General features: G+C 43.4%; 1 protein-coding gene across 10 annotated transcripts in view; it reads left to right on the top strand.

Annotated features, from left to right (window-relative positions):
• The window catches only part of KIAA1217 (KIAA1217 ortholog), a 328,697-nt gene that overhangs the window by 273,772 nt on the left and 32,541 nt on the right, over window positions 1-22,384 (top strand). For 6 of the 10 annotated variants that reach the window (XR_002772475.1, XM_023511441.1, XM_023511440.1 and 3 more), the window contains 4 exons: window positions 1,796-1,900; window positions 2,470-2,516; window positions 9,448-9,614; window positions 21,088-21,263. Coding sequence is in view for 9 of the 10 variants with exons in the window: in XM_023511441.1 (XP_023367209.1) it covers window positions 1,796-1,900; window positions 2,470-2,516; window positions 9,448-9,614; window positions 21,088-21,263 (495 nt within the window). In the remaining variant the exon portion in view is untranslated. The remainder of the gene's footprint in view (window positions 1-1,795; window positions 1,901-2,469; window positions 2,517-9,447; window positions 9,615-21,087; window positions 21,264-22,384) is intronic. The other 4 variants (XM_023511443.1, XM_023511446.1, XM_012803319.2 and 1 more) reach the window with 1 other exon arrangement.

Below are 22,384 nucleotides of genomic sequence, written 5' to 3'. Positions count from 1 at the left end.
GGTGGGTTTAAGATTATTAACTATCCAGACTGTACTCTAGGAAACTCAATGTAGTGACAGAGCCATCAGTTTTAAACTAAAGAAATTTCGCAGAATCCTGACATCAGAAGTTTACTATTGCAAAACTAAGCTCAGCATTTCATACAGTATAAGGTTTATATTGCAAAGGCCAAAACTCAGAAGCACAATGCTGCGTGTGGACCAAATTACCCTTGAAAATGCTCTTGATTGCCTTAAAGCTCAGGATACAAGATGTACATCTCTCAATAAGCCTAACTTGCCTCGTTGGTCTTTTCTAGAAAAACAGCCGACCACCAGTATTATTTCTGTTGAGAACCAGATGAAGTAGTTGGCTTGTATTTCAGAGCCACAGTGTAGGAATGTGTTGTTTGTAGCATAGGACTCCCCACTGCTCACATCAGAGGTCCATGGGACAGAGACCCATAGCGAGGAGTGAAGTCCCTTCTCTTGTATCAGACTCATACCGGGACACCTGCTCCTGGGGACAGTGGCAAGTGACATGCCATCACTATTTAAACTGTTCCATCAGATTTCTTATGCCAGAAATTTCAGCACTTTGGGAGGCCTAGGTGGGAAGACCGCTTGAGCCCAGGATTTTTGAGACTAGATTGAGCTCCGTTTATTCCATTGGAGGAGAGGCTAAGTCTCCACACCATAGTGAGACCCTGTTTCTACAAAAAATAGAAAAATTTTCTATTTTTCACTGGGGTTGGTGGTGCAAATCTGTAGGCCCCGTTACTCTGGAGTCTGAGGCAGGAGGATCACTTGAGCCCAGGAATCTGAGGTTGGCAGTGAGCTATGATAGCATGACACCACTGTATTCCAGTCGGGGTGATAGAGTAAGAACCTGTCTCAACCAAAACAAAACAGAATGATCACACACACACACAGCTGCTCCCCCCATCTTCTTTGTTTTAAATTCCCAAGTACCTGTGATTGAATTTATATGAGGTGACCTGTGCTATTCCTCTCGTGTTGTTGTTTTTATACTGTATTGAAAGTAATGGTGATGGAACTATGACATGTGCATGGTCTGAGGTCCAGAAATGTGAGCCTCTTTCAAACTCACATCTGAAAGCCCTAAGGAGAAAGATTCAGTATTTGCACAGAGTAAATCATTGAAGGAATTTTTCATGAACTCTTGAGATGACCAAGTTGTTAGGGAGATTCATTTCCCTGCCTGATCCCGTAAAGGCCTCCAGGCTAAAGTTCCAGTGACATTAGACTGAGAATCATCTTCCCCCAAATCATACACTGATTTCAATCATATTTTTCCACAATCTTAAGAAGAGACATGTGTTTCTGTTGCCCTTAAGCAAGAAGATAAATGTTAGTACAACAAACATCTCCAGCATTTACACGAGAACCACCCAGCAGCCTCCTAGCTGAGGAGCGCAGCTTAGAAATGCATAAGGCTGGGTAGCTGGCCTAGGACGCAGGTGGTGCTAGAAAGAAGCCCTTCGTGCAAGGTGAAAGAAGAAAAGCAGAGCTGAAAGGTTCCCAGACAAGTAACACGCAGAGGTATTTCCGAGGGAGATGTTTTTCAGTTTCCAGGGAGACCTCTGCTGGTTTATACAAGAAGGTCCCTGGTTTGATCCTAAACTCTGATCATCACATCTTGACCTCAACTGGGGATCGGCAGGCTCTTCATGTTCCTGAGCCAGGCTGGGTGAACTTGGGCAGCCTTCTAGGTAGGACCTTTTATAATTCTTCAGGTCTCGAAACCAGTCTGAGAGTCAATAGAGCCTTAACGAACAATTCTCTTGTTTTACAGAGAGAGGATGCAAGCCATGGAGAAACAGATTGCCAGTTTAACTGGCCTGGTTCAGTCTGCACTTTTTAAAGGGCCTATTACAAGTTATAGCAAAGATGCATCTAGGTAAAAAGAACAAACAAACAAAAAGAAGAAGAAAACCATGAAAGCATAATTCGATCTGTTTCTCTTTAATCATTAAGATAATTCATTCATTCAAATCCGTTTCCTTGTAATCATTTCAAGGCTGAAAATATTTACATCTCTGTGAATCATGGGTGGTTTTGTTTGGGGGTATTTGGGGTTGTTGTTTTTGTTTTTGTTTTGTATTGTTTTTTTTTTTCCTTCTGATAATTCTTGGTCGAAGGTCACACTTTGGCCCAAGAAGGGTGAATGGGCTTCCCAGTGCATGTGGCTTCATGGACCACTCACTGCACTCTGCCTGCAACCACCATCCTCTGTGTCATGTTGCCATCATCTGACAGTCACCAGTGTGCCGGCTGCCCTCCACCCCCTGGTGTCAGGTGTGCGCCTGAGAAGCCTTTTCCATCCCAGCCAATCGTGGTGCTGATGCTAAAATATCTTCATCGCTTAATCCCATCACTGCTAATTGCTTCAAATAGTGAATGAACAGGAAACAGAAAACAAAAGACATTTGGGAACTGAATGGCTGACTCTTTTTTTCTTTTATTCAGTGAGAAATTGATGAAAACCACAGCCAGGAATCACACAGACAGTACAGGTAAGTAAGCGAACTTGGGAGCCCCCAGAGCCCTGCAGGTACCTTTTTTTTTAAAAAAAAAAAGTAAATTTATTTCAGGTTAATGTGAGGGTACAAAGAACCAGGTCAAAATATTTGATTCTGTCAGATAGAGTCCCTCTTGTGGTTATGTCCCATGCATAAAAAGTGAGCCATGGCCAGGAATGGTGACTCATTCCTATAATCCTAGCACTTGGGAGGCTGAGGCGGGTGGATTGCCTGAGCTCGTGAGTTTGAGACCAACCTGAGCAAGAGCGAGAACCTGTCTCTGAAAGACAGCCAAGTGCTGTGGCAGGTGCCTGTAGTCCCAGCTACATGGGAGGCAGGAGAATCACTTGAACCTAAGAGTTTGAGGTTGCTGTGAACTAAGACATGATGGCACTCTACCAAGGGTAATCAAGTGAGGCTCTGTCTCAAAAAAAAGGTTGCCAAACACCCCAACCCCATGCCCATTTAGTGAGAACACCCCCCCTCCCCTCCCCCTTCCCCTTCCTTGATACCCCTCCTTCAAATTGAATTGAAATGAGTCTTTCTCTTATGTGGGACCACATCTTTTTTGCTAATGCTGAAATTCCAGATTCTGCCATTGATTCGGGGTCCAAAGCAGTGTCTTCTTTCCTCAGTCTTCCTTCATTCATTCACTTACTCATCCATTTATTCATTTCGATGGCCAGATAGTGGGCCTCATGGAGACACAGGGCTGCCTGCCTACAACTCAGAGTCCGGGAGGGGAAGATGGACAATGAGACAATTTCAAGAGGACTGAGTATTAAGAATGAGAATAAATGTTTAACTAGCCCTGGGGGCATGTCCCTGGGGTCTGTGGATGAACAGGACTTTGAGGGGACAAGAGCCATCCAGGTCAAAGGAATGTACATACTATTCTAAGTACACAGTGACGCTGCTAGAAGGCTGTCCGCTGGGGAAGGACATCAGTCCAGCTGCAATATGGGAATGGATGAGAAGGAACGAGGGCCAGGAGGGAACGACCAGGTGTCCAGACAGGATGTGAAGGTGTACTTGGACCAGGGCCCTGCTGTTTAAATGCCAGCCTTCCTGCCCCCAAAGAGGACCCAGTCCACCAGCAGTGGTGTCACTAGCACCCAGCTCTGCATGATAAAATGTCTCATCCCGCAGCCTCAGGAGAAGCTCCTTCAAGAAGATACAGTCTCCCCGCCTTCAAGAAGATACAGTCTCCCCGCCCATCAGTTTAGAAATAGAAACTGTTAGCAGGGACATGTTCAGATACTAAATTACACAGGAAGCATATGGCAAGTTGGGTAAAACCCCAAATTTAGGGAAGCCACATGTGCTAGTTTTGTGCAGCATGGCGGAGGGAATAGAGCTGGGGACTTAGGTCAGGCCTCTGGTGGTGCTGGTGCTGCACCGGCTGAGCACAGTTTAGCTACAAAGCCAAGGAGACAGCTTTGGCAGGAATTGTTGTTTTGCTTAGAAATCAATCAGTGGCCTTGGCCGAAGCCAAAGAATTATTTCATGGAAATTGCTAAACTTGTCTTCAGAGCAATTGCCAGTTCGTTTCAAACACATTTATCCATTCATTTTTTTTTTAATGTTATTATGAACTTAAGCAGGGGGAGGAACCTACTAAATACTAAAATCTCCCATCCCCCTGGAATCCGTTCTGGAAACGGGATTAGCATCTCATACCATTGTTCTAATCGATATGTGCGTGTGCTCTTGTATTCTCCTTTTGTGAAATAATAATGATAAGGATAGGAGGCTTGTGGTGTTTTTAATGTGCCAGGCTCTGTGCTGAATGCTTTTTATGCATTCATTCATCAACTCCTGACTGTGGCTTCAAGGGTCATTTTTATTCCAGTGTCCCAGAAGAGGAAACTGAGCATGTGTCTGTAAGCATGTGACACCCACCCATATAGTCCACACACCTGACCATCTACTGTACGCTTTTATGTTAAGATACCCCAGTCTCGGCTCGGTGCCCAAAGCTCAGCGGCTAGGGCGCCAGCCACATACACCAGACCTGGTATGTTCGAATCCAGCCCAGGCCTGCCAAACAACAATGACAACTACAACCAAAAAATAGCCAGGTGTTATGGCAGGCGCCTATAGTCCCAGCTACTTCAGAGACTGAGGCAAGAGAATCATTTAAACCCAAGAGTTTGAGATTGTTGTGAGCTGTGATGCCCCAGCACTCTGCCCAGGGCGACCGCTTGAGGCTGTCTCAAAAAAAAAAAAGATACCCCAGTCTCCTTATTTTTATTTGTTTATTTTTGAAACAGAGTCTCACTTTCTCACCCTCAGTAGAGTGCAATGGCATCAACAGCTCACAGCAACCTCCAACTCTTGGGCTCAAGAGATTCTCTTGTCTCAGCCTCCTGAGTAGCTGGGACTACAGGCACCTGCCACATATTTATTTATTTTTTGAGACAGAGTCTCACTCTATCACCCTTGATAGGGTGCCGTGACCTCATCATAGCCCACAATAACTTCAAACTCTTGGGCTCAAGTGATTCTCTTGCCTCAGCCTCCCAAGTTGCTGGGACTACAGGCACCTGCCACAACACCTGGCTAGTGTTTCTATTTTTAGTAGAGACCAGGTCTGACTCTTGCTCAAGCTGATCTCAAACTCCTGAGCTCAAGCAGTCCACCCCCAGTCCCTTTAAACATTATATATACCGTGTGAGTTGTTTCATTTCTTTGTTTTGGGAAATCTTGTAAATTTCTTTTGGGAGCCTAGGTAAGGAGAGAGTGTAACTTCCCCCACCATATATCCCAAAGGGGAACCAATGAGCCCAAAGGGACAAACAGGTTGGTAGCACTGGCAACACGCTGCTTCCGAAAGGCTGAGCCGATCTGTGATGCCCCCAGCAATGCTCACGTGGAATCGCTCCCTCCCCCGTCTCTGCCAAGTTCAGACTTTCTCATTCTGATGTATCAGGGCTAGACACTGTCCACAGGGGCTTAGTTGCCATAGCAGCCTTGTACAGTGCACAAAATAGAGTGATTCTTCCAGAATCCTAGGAAGTAAGCTACAAGACAAGAAGTATCAGCCCTCTCCTTTAAAAGAAGTAGATGGAATTACAGAGAAGTCAAGAATTGGCCAAGAATAAACAAAAAAGGGAAACCCAGACTTCCTGGTTCTTTAGGCATAGGGAGTTTACTGTGTAATAAGGAAACAAAAGGAACCTCCCGTCTCAAAAGCATACCAGGGGTTTTATGCTGGACATTAGGTCCTTTAATGCACATAACCCTACAAGGGAAGATGTTACTATTTATGTTTTACATGGAAGGAAATGGAAGCTCAGGGAAGTTAAGTTACTCCTCTAAGGCCACACACAGCGAGTAAGAGTAACAGCCAGTCCGGTCAGCCCCCAGACCCATGTTCTTCTTATCCCAACAAGATACATTAGATCCACATCAACTGTGCATTTAATAAGATTCGTATTGTGGGAAAACTGACCAAAATTAATCGCCTGGGGAGGGTGAAGTGCATAGAAAGGAATGAGGTCTGAGGCCAAGCTATAGGTTGAACGTTCTTTCTAGGCTGGGCATGCAGGGAACAGAATGTGACCCCCTCCGTGTGTGGGTGTGGTGGGTTGATCCCAGGTCTTGTCAATCTAATTTAAAGGGGAACTCATTTGCCAGTTGGGGTCCCCAACCACCAGATGTAGCTCCATACTGGACCTAAAATTCAGGGCACTGGCTTATGGATCTCAGCCAGGCACAGCCGCCCCCCAACTTCTGTAGCGACTCTCAGTGGCGGGGGGGAGAGCAATTAGGGGGTCTTCTTCCCACTCTGCTCAGAGAAATAATAATCATAGCTAACTGCGGTGAGGACTTTCTCTGTGCCGGACACTAGGCTAAGCAGCTTACATGTGTCCTGTCAGCCCACACAATAACCCTTACATCAATTTTACAGACAGGGAACCTGAGAGAAAGGTTAAGTTACTTACTTGAGGTCACACCCTAGAAAGTAGATATTGAGAATGACTCCCAGGTTTCTGGATAGTATTGCTACTGGCTAGCATTAGGCCCACAGAGACAGAAGTTTGGGATACGTGAGTGGAAATAATGAACTTGACCTGCTTATGGAAAAGTCCAGTAATGGCATGACATTATCAGTATGCAGATCTAAGGATAATTGTATGCTGCAGATGAGGATGTGGGAGCCCTTGGTGGGCGGTGGTAGCAAAAGTGATCTCCCTACAAATAAGGTCCAATGACAAGAGACCCAGGACTCCAGAATGTAAAAAGTTGACAGAGGAAGGAATTAGAAAAGAGATGGGCTAAGATGGAACAGCACAGAGGGAAGATGACAAAGAGAGGAAACTTTCAGAGTGACTAAAAAGGAAAGAAGTGACAAAGTGTGGCATCACCCTGAAGCCAAGTCTTGTCAGCCCTGGAGAGTGTCTATGAGGTTGACAACTAGGAGATCACCGGTTCCATTATGAAGAGCCATTCCCGTGAATGATGGAGCTAGAAACCAGATATAATGCACTAAGTGGTTATAGATGAAGATGTTTAACAAATGAGTGTAGATTCCATATAGAAGTTTGGTTGCAAAAGATATTTTTAAACCAGTTAATCAAGCATTTAACTGTCACAGATGGTGTGGAGACTTAGCCTCTCCTCCAGTGGAGTAAAATATTGGTGACTAGGTGCAGTGGCTCACACTTGTAATCCCAGTGTGTAGGAGGCTAAAGCAGGAGAATTTCCTGAGGCCAGGAGTTCAAAACCAACCTGAGCAAGACTCCATCTCTACAAAAAAATAGAAAAATTAGCCCAGACGTGGTGGTGCACATCCGTAGTCCCAGCTACTGGGACCGAGGCAGGAGAATCACTTGGATCTTAGGAGCTCTAGGCTACAGTGAGCTATGATGCATTCACTCCACTGCATTCACTCCAACCTGGGTGACAGAGCAAGACCCTGACTGAAAAAGAAAAAAATAATAAAAGATTGGTAAGGTGCACTAGTGCCTTCAGGGGAATGGGTAAGGAGAAACAGGGATGAGGAAAGAATGTGTGTGTTCCTTTGACTGAGGACTTGGCACGATGGTTCTTACCAAACAGAAGGGGGCTTAGCCAGCACAGTATCCTCTTTGTTAGAGAAATACCTTGGTGGTATCATTTGCTGTACAAATGATATTACACATTGTATGTGCAGTGTGTGTGTGCATGTCTGCACACACATACATACACACCTATGTCTCTGTACAGGGAGCGATGATAAAGCAGTTTGACCGATTATAAAAGGAGAGCTGGTAATTGATTGTGATCCCATCTCAGAATAGCCGACATTGGAAGGTAGTAGTTAATTCTAACATGCAGCTGTCATTGGAGATGATGAAAGGTCTCAAATTTTAAAATTATTGTTTTCTATTATGAAATTTATATTCACCATACAGGTTTTAAATTACCCCAACAAAGCCAATAAAAAAGTTCAACTCATATTGGAATTGAGCTAGAAATAATGTTAATGATTTGTTATCTAGACTTCTAAACTTTTTTCTATGTAAACCTGTGTGTTTAAAGATAGATAGTGGACGTGACCATACAAAAAACTTCCCACTAGGTCTTCTATCTGCTACTTTGCTAGCACTTGGCCTGCTGTGAATGTTTTATTTAAAAATAAATAAATAAAATTTAAAAAAATAAAAATAAAAAAAGATAGATAGGACCAGGTTGGGTGGCTCATGCCTGTACTCCTAGCACTCTGGGAGGCCAAGGCAGGAGGATCACTTGAGGCCAGAATTCAAGACCATCCTGAGCAAAAGTGAGACCCCATCTCTACTAAAAGTAGAAAAAAAATTACCCAAGTGTGATGATTGATGCCTGTACTCTCAGCTACTCAGTGGGGGAGGCATCAAGGTTGCATGAGCCCTGGAATTTGAGGTTGCTGTGAGCTATGATGATGCTACTACACTCTAACTGGGGCAAAAGAACAAGACCCTATCTCAAAAAAATCGAGGAGCAGATGGATACATGGGAAGATCTTCCTTCACATGGCATCATGCTATCATTCTGCTTTCCTGTGGCACTAAACTTCTAGAGTTTCAAGAGGTTTGCTGACTGCATACTGTAACATTGCATGATTTAAACTGGTTTCTCTCTCTCTTTTTTTTTTTTTTTTTTTTTTTTGCAGTTTTTGGCCAGGGCTGGGTTTGAACCCACCACCTTCTGGTGTATGGGGCCGGCACCCTACTCCTTGAGCCACAGGCACCACCCTAAACTGGTTTTTCTTAATGAAAGAAATAAATTTATTTGTTTCCTTTTTTTTTTTAATTTTTATTTTTTTTAGAGCTAGAGTCTCATTTCATCACCCTCGGTAGAGTGCCATGGCATCACAGCTCACAGCAACCTCCAGCTCTTGGGCTTAGTCAATTCTCTTGCCTCAGCCTCCCGAGTACCTGGGACTACAGGCATCCACCACAACACCTAGCTATTCTTTTTGTTGTTGCAGTTTGGCCAGGGCCACATTCAAACCTGCCACCCTCAGTATATGGGGCTGGCCCTCACTGAGCTACAGGTGCTGCCAGTTTTTTTTTGTTTGTTTGTTTTTGTTTTTGAGACAGAGTCTCACTCTGTCACCATGGGTAGAGTGCTGTGACATCATAGCTCACAGCAACCTCAAACTCCTGGGCTCCAGTGATCTTCCTGCCTCAGCCTCCCAAGTAGGGAGGTCCCAGCAAAATGCCCAGCTAGTTTTTCTCTTTTTAGTAGAGACTGGGTCTCACTCTTGCTCAGGCTGGTCTCAAACTCCAGAGCTCAGGGAATCCACCCTCCTCAGCCTCCCAGAGTGCTAAGATTACAGGTGTGAGCCACCGGGTGCAGCTGAAATGAGCGTTTTTAGAGCAGTAAGCTGTGTGGGTCAGGCTATAGCTTGGGCTTTCCTTTCCAGTGTCTTATGAACTCTGTTGCTCCCCTCTCCTAGGATCACCCCACGTGTCTGGTGGGAAGCCCCTGGGTGCCCTGGAGGCTGCAGCACCGCCCAGCCAGCCCCCGCCTGCGGGCGCCTCTGCCATCCACGCGAGCCTGCTGGACATGCGGCGCAGTGTGGCCGAGCTCAGGGTCCAACTGCAGCAGATGCGGCAGCTCCAGGTACGGCCACGTCCCCCAGGCTCAGCACCCTCTGACTCAGCCGCCCTGGGTCATGTTCCTCCTCCTCTCGTTCACTTCCTCTCACACCCTGCACCTTCCCTGGGCTCCTTGTAGCGTCCTCTTCCCAGGGCTAACTGAAGACCAGGAGAGTAGAACTGTAACTGCCTGCTTTCCTCTCTCACGCACACAAGCCTGGCCCACAGGCACCTGTTGTGACTACAGTCAATCTGTGACAACGTCTTTAAGCTGCACATGGTTTTAGCCAGGAAGAAACTATTCAGCATCTGCTTTTGGAAAAGAGCCAAAAGGAAGGGAGCCCCCCTGGACCGTACCCATAGCCAGTGAAGGCTGCCTGCTGGCAGCGTGGAGGCGCCTTCCTCCTCCACACTGAGCCCAAGGCAGACAGTTGCCCAAGCCTTTCCTTTTTTTTTTTTTTTTTTTTTTGCAAGGAACTATGATGTATTTAGAATGATGAGTTTAGAATAGAAGATGAAATCATAAGGGAAAAAAGCCACCCCACTACAGATGATTTGTTAAGAAACACATCTGCATTTTATTTTGAAGAGTATGATCCATCTTTTCCTTGCCCTATTCCATATGGACTGTATGGACTATGAAGGGACCAAAGAGGAGGGACAGTGACCCTTCAGGTCATGAATCTTGGTCAAGAAACCCCATAAATCTGCCAAGTCAGAATATGCCATCTCCTGGTGCTGGGTAAGAGGAAGGCAGGGCTATGCATCTCTATATGAAGTCACAGTTCTACTTCCCTCCACTGTGCTGGTGGCATGAGCCCAACATTTTTTCACCATTTAATGAAGGCTAAAAAAACAATTTCCCCTTGCCCACTGCCTGCCAGAGAACAGAGGGCTAGATAGTTTGAGAGACCTGCCTCAAGGTCCCATCATGGGTCTTGCAAGTTAATAGAGAGCCAGCTACAGTGACTCATGTCTGAAATTCTAGCAGCTTGGGGGGCTGAGATAGGAGGTTCGAGTCCTGAGGTTTGAGACCAGCCTGGACAGCTTAGCAAGACCCCCTCTCTAAGAAAATAAGAAAAATTAGCTGGGCATGCTAGCATGCATGTGTAGTCCTAATGACTGGGAAGGCTGAATGAAGAGGATCACTTCAGCCCAGGAGTTCAAGGCTGCACGAGCTATGATCATACCACTGTTCTCCAGCCAGGGTGGCAGAGTGAGCCCCTGCCTCTAAAAATTAAAAAAATATAAACAGAGAGAGGGAGGCTCGGTGCCCATAGCACAGTGGTTACAGTGCCAGCCACACACACTGAAGCTGGTGGGTTTAAACCTGGCCTGGGCTAGGTAAACAACAATGACAACTACAACAAAAAATAGCCAGGTGTTATGGTGGGCACCTGTAGTCCCAGCTACTTGGGAGGCTGAGTCAAGAGAATTGCTTAAGACCAAGAGTTAGAGTGTGCTGTGATGCCATGGCACTCTACCAAAGGCAACATAGTGAGACTCTGCCTCAAAAAGAAAAAAGTAGAGAGAGAGAGTTGATAGAATAGATCACGCTGCTGCCCAGTGTGAGTTGGGGAGCTCAACTCTCCCAAGGCTGCTGTCTCTGAGGCAATGTGCCAGATAATTTGAACATCAAATGCAAATTCATTGAAATCCTCTTCTGAACCACATCATCCGTGAAGGTCTCCATGCTTTGCACTAGCTTTTCATTGCTTTCCAGTTTTAAAGATGGTTTGTGATGAAATGCAGAGCATAGGTTGGGCTGGGATTGTGTGCAGAGGGGACAAAGTCACATGTCTTCAGTGTCTGGGCAATAGCAGCATATGAAGCAAAGGATGATGGGAAATTGGCCCCTTTAAAGGATAGTCACCACTCAGTTTCAGCCAGCTATTAACTTGATGGTAACCCTTTCCCCTTCTTGAATTTGTGTGTTTCTCTCATGTGAGCCTATAGTTGTTACTCTACTGATTTCATTTAATATTTAGTACATAAGGCTCGGCACCTGTAGCTCAGCAGTTAGAGTGCCAGCTACATACACCAAAGTTGGCGGGTTCAAATCCAGCTGGGGCCTACCAAATAAGAATGACAACTACAACCAAAACATAGCTGGGTGTTGTGGCAGGAGCCTGTAGTCCCAGCTACTTGGGAGGCTGAGATAAGAGAATCACTTAAGCCCATGAGTTGGAGGTTGCTGTGAGCTGTGACACAACAGCACTCTACCCAGGGTGACAGCTTGAGACTCTAAAAATTTAGTACATAAGATGCTTGTTTTTCCATTTTTATGAGACTTTACTTAGAGAACATTCTCCAAGTCCTTCCAAGTAAATATAAAAGATGCAAAGTTTCCGTCTTTTTATGTATTCCGTAGTATGCATACACCATAATTTGTTAATTCATTCATGGGTTGATGGGCACTTGTGTTGTTTCCATATCTTTGCAATTGTGAACTGAGCTGTTATAAATATTTGAGTGCAAATGTCCTTACAGTAAAAGGGACATTTTTTCTTTTGGGTAGATAACTAGTTATGGGATTACAGGATCAAATGGAAGGTCTACATTTAGTACAAAAAGTTAGTTCTTTGAAGAGATAAATAAAATTGATAAACCTTTGGCCAGATTAACTAGAACAGAAAATTAGATCTCGAAAGAGCTCAATCAGAAACAAAAGGGGAAATAACAATAGGTATTACAGTGATACAAAGATGATCACTGAATACTACAAAAAACTCTATGCCCAGAAATTTGAAAATACAGAGGAAATAGACCAATTCCTGGAATCACACAATCTCCTCCCTCCTCTCAAATAAAAAGAAATAGAACTCTTGAACAGACCTATTAATATCAAGCATCAAAATTGTAACACCAGTAAAAAAGCTTCCAATAAAAAAAAGTCCTGTATCAAATGGTTTCACAGCAAAATTTTACCAAAACTTCAAAGAACTTGTACCTATATTATAGATCCTATTCTGTAAAATAAAATACTGAGAAGGCAGGAACCCTCTCCAATTCCTTCTACAAGGCAAACATCACCCTGATACCAAAACCAGAAGAGGCTTCAACAAAAAAATAAAACTACAGACCAAAATATCACTAATGAGTATTGACGCAAAAATAGTCAATAAAATCCTAGCAAGCAGAATTTAGCAAATATATATATATATTTTATATATATATATATATATTTTATATATGTATATAAAAAATACATCATGACCAGGTGGGTTCATCCCAGGGATGCAAGGCTGGTTCAACACACAAAAATCAATAATTCAGAATTCAAACCCACAATCATAAACATAATTCACCACATGAACAGAAGTAAAAACAGTCTGCCTTGGTTCTGGGGTTGCTGCAGGTTAAGCCCCTCTCTCAATCTGGTCCTGCCTCTTTGCGCCATCTGCTGGCCATTTGGAAATTGTGCTGTCCTCATTAGATCCTTACGAGAAAAATAAATGTATCCTGTATCTGGCAGTACCTAACTGCTCTTAAAAGTAAACATTTGTTAGTTTGGTGAACGAGGTAGAATTGCTTTAGCATAAATATCACACTTTTGTGGCTAAGTATCACACTATTTGAAGTTTGTGGCTCCAGCATCACCCTGTTGGTGGCTGGCATCGTCTGATCCTCTGATCCTCTGACTGGCTTGGAGCGATTTCCCACAACTGGTCTCTCCTTGCAAAAACCTTGACCTGCAGTGGTTCAGTGCAGATGAGTAGCTTTCTTAAACAAAGAAGTTCTTTGGTCAAGGTCTAGGAATGCTATCTTAACCACACAAGTTCCCTTTTTGTTCCAGAACTGTTCAACTTTTCTGGTTTTCTGGGAGTGAAAAACAATGAACAAATGTGCTTTTGAGCTTAGGAGTCTGTGTGGTTCTAAAAAGCAGGCACACTGGGAAAACCCATTGTTTCCTACCCCGCTTCCTGCCTTTGTTTTCACCTCTGTCTTTGAATTCTCTGGGTCCCATTCAGCTCTCTTCCCGCTCAAACCTCTTCCTTTTTAATCAGGGAAGTCTACTTAAGATAAAAACAATTTAGGATAATTAAGCTATTTCAGCACCAATTCTCCTTCAGCACATGTATTATTGTACATCAAAAGTGAAGTGCAACCCCAGAGTGATTAGAAGCCCAGGAATGGAGCTATCATTAGAGATATATGAAACTCTCTTCTCAAGTAGTCTCAAAAGAACCAAAATTGAATTAGAAATTCAAATGTTCTTTGAATTATGTTATAAAATAGTGAAACTGAGTGAAATCGTTTGTGCTTGGCAGCCAGCTCTAGTAATTTGATAATTAAATCATTGGGAAATCCTAGACTGTATAGCATGTCCTATTTGAACATTTCATTTTCAGAATTGATGGATTATTCTCATGAATAGAAATTTGATGCAGACGCAGTGGAGTGGGTAGATGTCAACAGGGCGAAAGTAATGTCAAGGGAAACAAGAGGAGCCCTAAAGCAGAAGATCAAGAAAATCCTTAAAACCTTGTTTATGTTATTCCCTATGCTCCATTGTAATGTGAATTATCAGTCCAAGAATGGTTCTCAATCCTGGCTACTCATCAGAATTACCTGAGACCCTTAAGGACACCAATACCTAGGCATCACTGCCAGAGTCTGACTTCATTTTTATAGGCCAAATGGAGATGGAGTGGTCATTCTAGAATGTTCCATGGTAAGAACTGCTGCTCTTGGGTATTATGAATGCTTAGTCCATTGAGAACCCTCCTGGAAATGCAGAGATCAGTCAGCTTTCAGAAGGGGTGAAGCAGAAACAATCGAAGATAAATACTGTAAAGTACAACAGATATACCCAGTGACTTAATGCTCTGACTTCAAATAATTCATCTCATTCCTACTGGCTAATCTGATGTGTCCTCTGCTTAGCTGCAATTAGTTGAAGAGCTATATGGAATTTTTATAGAGTAAGTTCCCATTCCCAAATAACAATTAGGTCTGTGATTAGCTGGCAGTAGAAAAGGGTCTTGTCAAAGTTTGGTACCTGGCTCAGTGCCTGTGGCTCAAGTGGCTAAGGCGCCAGCCACATACACCTAAGGTGGTGGGTTCGAATCCAGCGCAGGCCCACCAAACAACAATGACGGCTGTAGCCAAAAAATAGCCAGGTGTTGTGGTGGGTGCCTCTGGTCCCAGCTACTTGGGAGGCTAAGTCAGGAGACTCGCTTGAGCCCAGGAGTTGGAGGTTGCTGTGAGCTGTGATGCCATGGCACTCTACCCAGGGGGACAGCTTGAGGCTCTATCTCAAAAAAAAAAAAAAAAAAAGTTTGGTACCTAACAAATATACTCTCAAAAGATCATTATCTTTGTCCATTACCTTTCCTGATGGGATTTAGAGAAAAGCCCACTTATTTTACATAATGAGTGACATCTTTTTCCCAAAATGTCACAATACCTGGACTTCACCAAAATAATCTCCTATCTATAGAAGTAACTGTGTTTCTGCCCCTCTTTGAGGGCTGAGAGGAGAGAGAAGCTTCTGGAAGAAATGATACAGGTTCTCTGGAGTCCTGACTTGGTGTAAAGAGAAAATGGATACGTCCTACTTCTCTAATCCTCACAATTTTTTTCTTGGACCTATCTCCTTGTTCTGCTTCCTGATAAATTAAAAAAAAAAAAAAAATGTGTTGTTCTGAAATTAATGTTACTTTTTTTTTTTTAGGACTCTTCAGAATTTATTGTCTCTTCACAGAAGAGAGAGAGGAGATAAAATATCAAAATAAAACGTAGAGCCCTTGTATTTGAAATTATAAAATCCAGCACAGTTAGCTTAATGTGTCTTTTCATAAGATAGTGCCTCATGGAAATGTGCCAGTCTCATTTATCTTGTGACATCCAAAATTATAGTCACGGATCCCTGAGAAAAGCACCCTGGAAGCTGGCCCATGTGCAGAAGACTGTTTTTCCTCTGCTAGGCAGAAATAATAAATGGAACTAGTGTGGCGATTAATGATTAGGCTACCATACAAGGTACCAAGCTGTATACTTGGATCTTCAAACAAGAGGCTGTCTAATATGGATAAATAGCACCCTGATAACGTTGACTTGTGGTCAGGAGTCATTATCGGATTATCATCATGGAACTTCTAGATTTTTGGCATAACTGCTGCCTGGTGTCACTGCTACACAGCAAAATCAGTCCAATTATATTATCCACTGTCAGCAAGACCCATAGTCTTAGGTTTTTACCTAAGAAATCAAGATTGAGTATGTGAGATACAGGCCATTTACAGGTGGGTGAAATTAGGTTTAGCAGTTTTCTAGTTTCTTCTTGAAGTGATATGGATAACTCATTTAGTCCAGTTAAAATTTTAATGGCCAATGACATTATTCCTATCAAAGTGTGCTTATAAAAATGTCAAGGCATTTTCAACAAATTATGTTTCCAGTTATTAGCGAATAACTCAACTCCACTTGCCTTCCTGCTGTTGACAAGTAGAGAACTGAAAAATAGATGTAGAAAACTACTATTTTCAGAAATTGAACAACAGGCAATACAGGGACTGTGATCCTTAGGAGAAGGAAACAAACATACAATTGACCTACCTTTCTCCCCAGGATTCTTTTTAGATCTTAATACAGGAAAGGATGACCCAAGCATGGCATTGACAGTCTTATTGAGTTGAGGGGATAAGATCAAAGTTTGGAGAACTGAAACAGGTATAATTTATGGACTAGAGTTCCAAATACAAGCAAGCTCTGCAGAGAAAGAACTATATAAATGTGTGAGTCTGTTATTGACTAATAAGCCAAGCTTGTGTACTATGAATGAACACTAAGCAGACAAAGACCTAGAGGGGGCTGTAAGCTAAATATTCCAGAGCTCACACATATCTGAGATATGTTCATGTTTTGACAAACAAGAGTAAGAGGCCTTATTGAGCACCTGGACATTTAGTAGAGATCAGAGAAGGACTGTGTCTTGGTCTTAGAACTTAAACTAGCCATAGGGGAAAGACTACCCTAGATTCACCATGAAAGCTTAAAAATAAGCCTCCAAAGGACAAAGTTGATTCATAAGCAATCAACTTGTAGAGCAGTCCAAAATCTAAAAAACAACATAATCAAAACTCCATGCCCAACATCCAAGCAAAAATTACTAGATATGTGGCCAAGTGCAGTGATTCATGCCTGTAATCCCAGAGACAGAGATGGGAAGAGGCTGGGAGTTGAAGACCAGCCTGGGCAATAGAGCAAGACTTTCTCTCTTTAAAAAAAAAAAAAAGAAGAAGAAGAAGAAGAAAGAAAAGAGAAAGAAAGAAAGGAAAAATCACTCAACATGACATGTTGATGAAAAATATGACCTACTACCTTAAGAAAAATCAGTCAATAGAAACCAACCAAACATGACAAGGATAATGAAGTCAGCTGGTCAGCTTCAGAGCAGCTGGTCTAGTTATTCTTGAGGATTTAAAGGAAAACATGAACATAATAAGGCAAGAAATGGAAGATACAAAAAATGTCCAAGTGGGCAGCGCCTGTAGCTCAGTGGATAGGGTGCCGGCAAACATACACTCTGCTGTCAGGTTCTAACCCAGCCTGGGCCAGCTAAACAACAATGACAACTGCAAAATAAAGAAATAAATGACAGCCGGGTGTTGTGACGGGCACCTCTAGTCCCAGCTACTTGGGAGGCTGAGGCAAGAGGATCACTTAAGCCCAAGAGTTGGAGGTTGCTATGATACCACAGCTCTCTATTGAGGGTAACATAGTGAGATTCTGTCTCAAGACTCTGACTTAACAAAATGTCAGTCAACGTGAAAACCTAGTAGTAGATACTGTCCAAACTGAAGTACAGAGACAAAAGACTAAAAAAAATGGACTAAAGTTTAGTGACTTATGAAAGAATATTAAGTGGTCAAGTGAGAAGAGAAAAATATTCATACATAAAGGCTAAAATTTTTCCAAATTTGATGAAAGCGGTAACCTATGGACCAAAAAGCCTCAGTAAACTCCTAGAATGGTAAATTCAAATGAAATTGCAGCGAAGCACATTGTAATCAAATTGCTAAAAAAAAAGAGAGAGAGAGAGAAACTGGGATAAATAGAAAATTCTTAAAAGCATCGGTGTGAGGAAGGGCTTGACATATCATATACAAGGAAACAAAAATAAGAATTAACACTGACTTTTTATCAGAAACAAAAGGCAAGTCAGAAGACAGTAGAAAGATATCTTTAAAGTATTGAAAGGAAAAAACTCCTTTAGAAAATAGAGGATAATTCCCAACTCATTTTATGAAACCAGCATACCCAAAGAGTAAAACCAGGCAAAGATATAATAAGAAAAAAAAGCCACAAACCAATATCCCTCATGAAAATAAATGTCATAAATTCTTAGCAAAATGTTACTAATTGAATCTTGCAGTGTGTAAAAAGAATAATACATTATCCCAGGGTTTTATCCCAAGAATTCAAGATCGTTTTAATACAAAAATAATCAAGGTATTTGACCTTATTAACAGAACAAGGTGACAAATTGTTTTCATAAATGCAGAAAAAGCATGTGACAAAATTCAACATCAAGAATAAAAACAGGGTGGCACCTGTGGCTCAGTGAGTAGGGCACCAGTCTCATATACTGAGGGTGGCAGGTTCAAACCCGGCCCTGGCCAAACTGCAACAAAAAAATAGCCAGGCATTGTAGTCAGCTACTTGGGAGGCTGAGGCAAGAGAATCACCTAAGCCCAAGAGCTGGAGGTTGCTGTGAGCTGTGACGACACGGCACTCTACCAAGGGTGATAAAGTGAGACTCTGTCTCTGAAAAAAGAAAAAAAAAAAGTAAAAACACATGGCTTGGCACCTGTAGTTCAGTGGCTAGGGCACTAGCCATATACACCGAGGCTGGCAAGTTCAAACCCAGCCAGGGCCTGCTAAAACAACAATGACAACTACAACAAAAAAATAGCCGGGTGTTGTGGGCTGTAGTCCCAGCTACTTGGGAGGCGGAGGCAAGAGAATCACATAAGCCCAAGAGTTTGAGGTTATTGTGAGCTATGACACCATGGCACTCTACCAAGGGCAACAAAGTGAGACTCTGTGTCAAAAATAAAATGAAATAGGCAGCACCTGTGGCTCAAGGAGTAGGGCACCAGCCCCATATACCAGAGGTGTTGGGTTCAAACCCAGCCCTGGCCAAAAACTGTAAAAAAAAAAATTATAGTAAAATAAAATGAAATAAAATTTAAAAAGTAAAATAAAATCCCCAGTGCTTAGACTGCACCTCAGACTAATTAAATCAGAATCTTTCACAGGTAGGATGCAGGCAATCATAACTTCGAGACCCATTTTGTTACTCATCTTCACTTACATGCCAGTCATCACCCATTCCCCTTTCCCTTCAAAGGGTGTAGCTCTGTGCAATTTGATACATGGCATTGAATTTGAGCATACTGTTTTGATAGCAGGTAGCACTGCTATGTGTATTTATTTGACATATTTATCTGACCTATATGTACCATGCTGACATGTAAACCTACCACAGTCCCTTCCATCAGGGCAAGGAAAGGGCATCAGAGCAGAGCCCAGGGCATATCTGAGTCCATGGGACACTGCAGATAGAAAAGGATTTTTGGATTCTCCATTGTTGCCTAATGTTATCGATGTCATTGCTTAATGCGGTTCGTTCATTCCACGGGTATTTATTAAGTTTCTGCTGCATGCCAGGCATGGCATCATTTTGTGGAGAGCAGAAATTAGCCAGTTGGAGGGACAAGCATTCCAGGAGGAGGGAATGGCAGGTGCAAAGGCCCTGTGACCGAAGGAAACCTGGTGAGTCAGAACTGAAAGGATGCTTGTGGCTGAGCAGAGAGTGCTGGGTACATGCAGAGAGAGGTGACTAACCACATGGCAAGGAGCCAGACTACCCAGCACCTGGTGGACAGGTTGGAGCTGCAGAGAGCATATGAGGAAGTCATCCTCTGTATACCGTCTCTGAAAATGGGGCCTGTTAGCAAAATATTGACTGACTGGCTGCGGTTTTGATGAGCACAATAAAAAGACATTAGCAAAGGTGGTATGAAGGCACGATCATGAGTCAGAGAGACAGAAACCCAGGAGTGGCACATTTTTATTGGTTGCTTCCCAGACAAAACCACAGGCCTTCCCCAGGTTCATGCTCCCTGATAACAATAGCTGCTATATCGGCAGGGCTAGCCTGGTGCCAGACACTATGTAACCACTTTATTTTATTGTCTCACTGAGACTCTATTTTGTCTTTTTTTCAATGGGGGGATACAGAGATTAATAGCTTGCCCACGGTCACACAGCTACAAGGTGGTTAAAACTAGAAATTGAACCCAGCCTGTCTCTCCCTGGAGGCCAGTTGATCATCGCGCAGTGATGACGTTGGAACCTAATGGTGGCTTTGCTTGTGGCCCCCGTCGCCATGTTTTTTTTTTATTCAGAGAAAATGGACAGCATGATGTGATTTCAAGCAGGCGGTGACACAGTTAGATCACATTTCCCCTCAATTTGCACAGATAACGGACAGTCGGCCCAGACATCACATCGTCGTGCTCACGGGATAATATATGGTGGTTGTAAACCATTCCACGCAACCAGAAAACAAAGGAAACAATTGAAATTTGCTAATTGGCGTTTCAGGGGGACTTGAGGGATAACATAATAGGCATAATGTAATCACTGTTATTGAGGCTGATTGAGCGAATTCACTTGATAGATATGCTGTTAGGAAATCATCCTGCCCCAAGGACTCAAGCATTTCACTCAATTCTTGTGAAGCCTGATGCGAGCTCCCACATCCTGCCCTCTCTGGAGGGAGAAGCAAGAATATTCTAGAAACCGTATGGAACTCGTGGGCTTCCATTTAAAAGATGAGCCTTGGGCTCATCTAGAATTACTATCATTTCCACCATTATCATCAAACACTATTGCTTAAGAGTCTGTGATTTCATGGTATCTGGTACATGGAACCCAATAGATAAGAGGGATGCAGGTTCTCTTTTAACTTATACTCTGGTATATTTTATAGCCAAATCACCACTTGTTGAGTACCTATGCTATAGCAAGCAGTATTTCTTGTAGCCCTCACAATAGCCCTGCCAAGGAAGGTGCATCTCTGGAAGATAGTAAGTAACGACATACCCAGAGTCTCACAGTGATCTAGGGAGAGCCATGGGGTTCTTCCAAACTCTTCTTGGCTCCAAAGTTTGGCTGCTGCTAGAAAAATATGTCAATGAGAGTTTATGCCTTTTGTCCAAGAAGCCACCAGAGCAGAGCACAGAAATAGTCCTATCATTTTGCAGATACAGACTCGGAAGTCTGGTTGTCAGCCAGCTGCTAAAACTCAGATTGGTGGAAGGAGCAACATCATCTATCTCCCTTCCCTTTCTCACTGAAATAAATAAATACAGGACCAGCTGCAGGGTGGTGTCCCAAAGCTGCTTCTGAAAACGGCAAGGCATTGGGTCCCCAAGATGTCACGCAGGCAGAGCTCATAGAGGTTGATTTCTTGTGCTCAACAGCTGCAGAACCAGGAGCTGCTGAGGGCGATGATGAAGAAGGCTGAGCTGGAAATCAGTGGCAAGGTGATGGAAACCATGAAGAGACTGGAGGACCCCGTGCAGCGCCAGCGCGTCCTGGTGGAGCAAGAGAGACAAAAATACCTGCACGAGGAAGAGAAGATCGTCAAGAAGCTCGGGTGAGTAGCCCCGGCACACGGAGCTATTTTACTAGAAAAGGAAAACTATCTTGGCCAACAAGGAGGTCCTTCCCAGTTGGTGTCTTTCCTTATGGAGAAGCTATTAGGTGCAGGTTTCAGTTCTGCTGATGCTGGTGTCCATGAAAACGTCGGCCCTGCTCTGTCAAGGTCCAGGAAGTTCAGTCATCCTCATTTTTTTTGAGGCAGAGTTTCACTCTGTAACCCTGGGTAGAGGGCTGTGGCAGCAACCTCAAACTCTTGGGCTCAAGTGATCCTTTTGCCACGGTTTTTCTATTTATAGTAGAGATGGGGTCTCTTACTTCTTGCTCAGGCTGATCTCACACTCCTGCGCTCAAGCAATCCAACCACCTTGGCCTCCCAGAGTGCTGGGATTACAGGTGTGAGCCACTATACCTGACCTGTCCTCAATCTTTTATTTGTTTTCTTTTTATTTTATTTTATTTTATTTTTGAGACAGAGTCTCACTTGGTTACCCTCAGTAGAGTGCCATGGTGTCATAGCTCACGGCAACCTCAAACTCTTGGGTTCAAGTGATTTTTTTTTTTGCCTTGTGCCCACCACAGCACCCATCTCTTTTTTAGAGATGCAGTCTCATCTGGCTCAGGCTGGTCTCAAACCCGTGAGCTCAGGCAATTTACCTGTCTCAGCCTCCCATAGTGCTAGGATTACAGGTGGGAGCCGCCACACCCAGCCTGTCCTCAATCTTTTAAAGAGACCCCTAGCCAGGCACAGTGGCTCAGACCTATAATCCTAGCACTCTGGGAGGCTGAGGTGGGTGGATTGCCTGAGTTCACAGGTTGGAGACCAGCCTGAGCAAGCGCCAGACCTCATCTCTAAAAATAACTGGGCATTGTGGCGGGCACTTGCAGTCCCAGCTACTCGGGAGGCTGAGGCAAGAGGATCACTTGAGCCCAAGAGTTTAAGGTTGCTGGGAGCTATGATGCCACGGCACTCTACATAGGGTGACTGAGTGAGACTCTGTTGCAAGAAAAAAAAAAAAAACCTACATAAACTACTAAGAAATATGTTAGTTTACCAGGGCTTCTATAGCAAAGTACCACAAATTGAGTGGCTCAAATAACAGAAATTTATTGTCTCAC

This window comes from Otolemur garnettii, unplaced genomic scaffold, assembly GCF_000181295.1.
Source record: "Otolemur garnettii isolate 467f Iridium unplaced genomic scaffold, OtoGar3 scaffold00019, whole genome shotgun sequence".
Taxonomy (NCBI): Eukaryota; Metazoa; Chordata; class Mammalia; order Primates; family Galagidae; genus Otolemur; species Otolemur garnettii.
The sequence above is the reverse complement of the archived record's forward strand: the minus strand, read 5'-3'. Positions and strand labels throughout refer to the sequence as shown.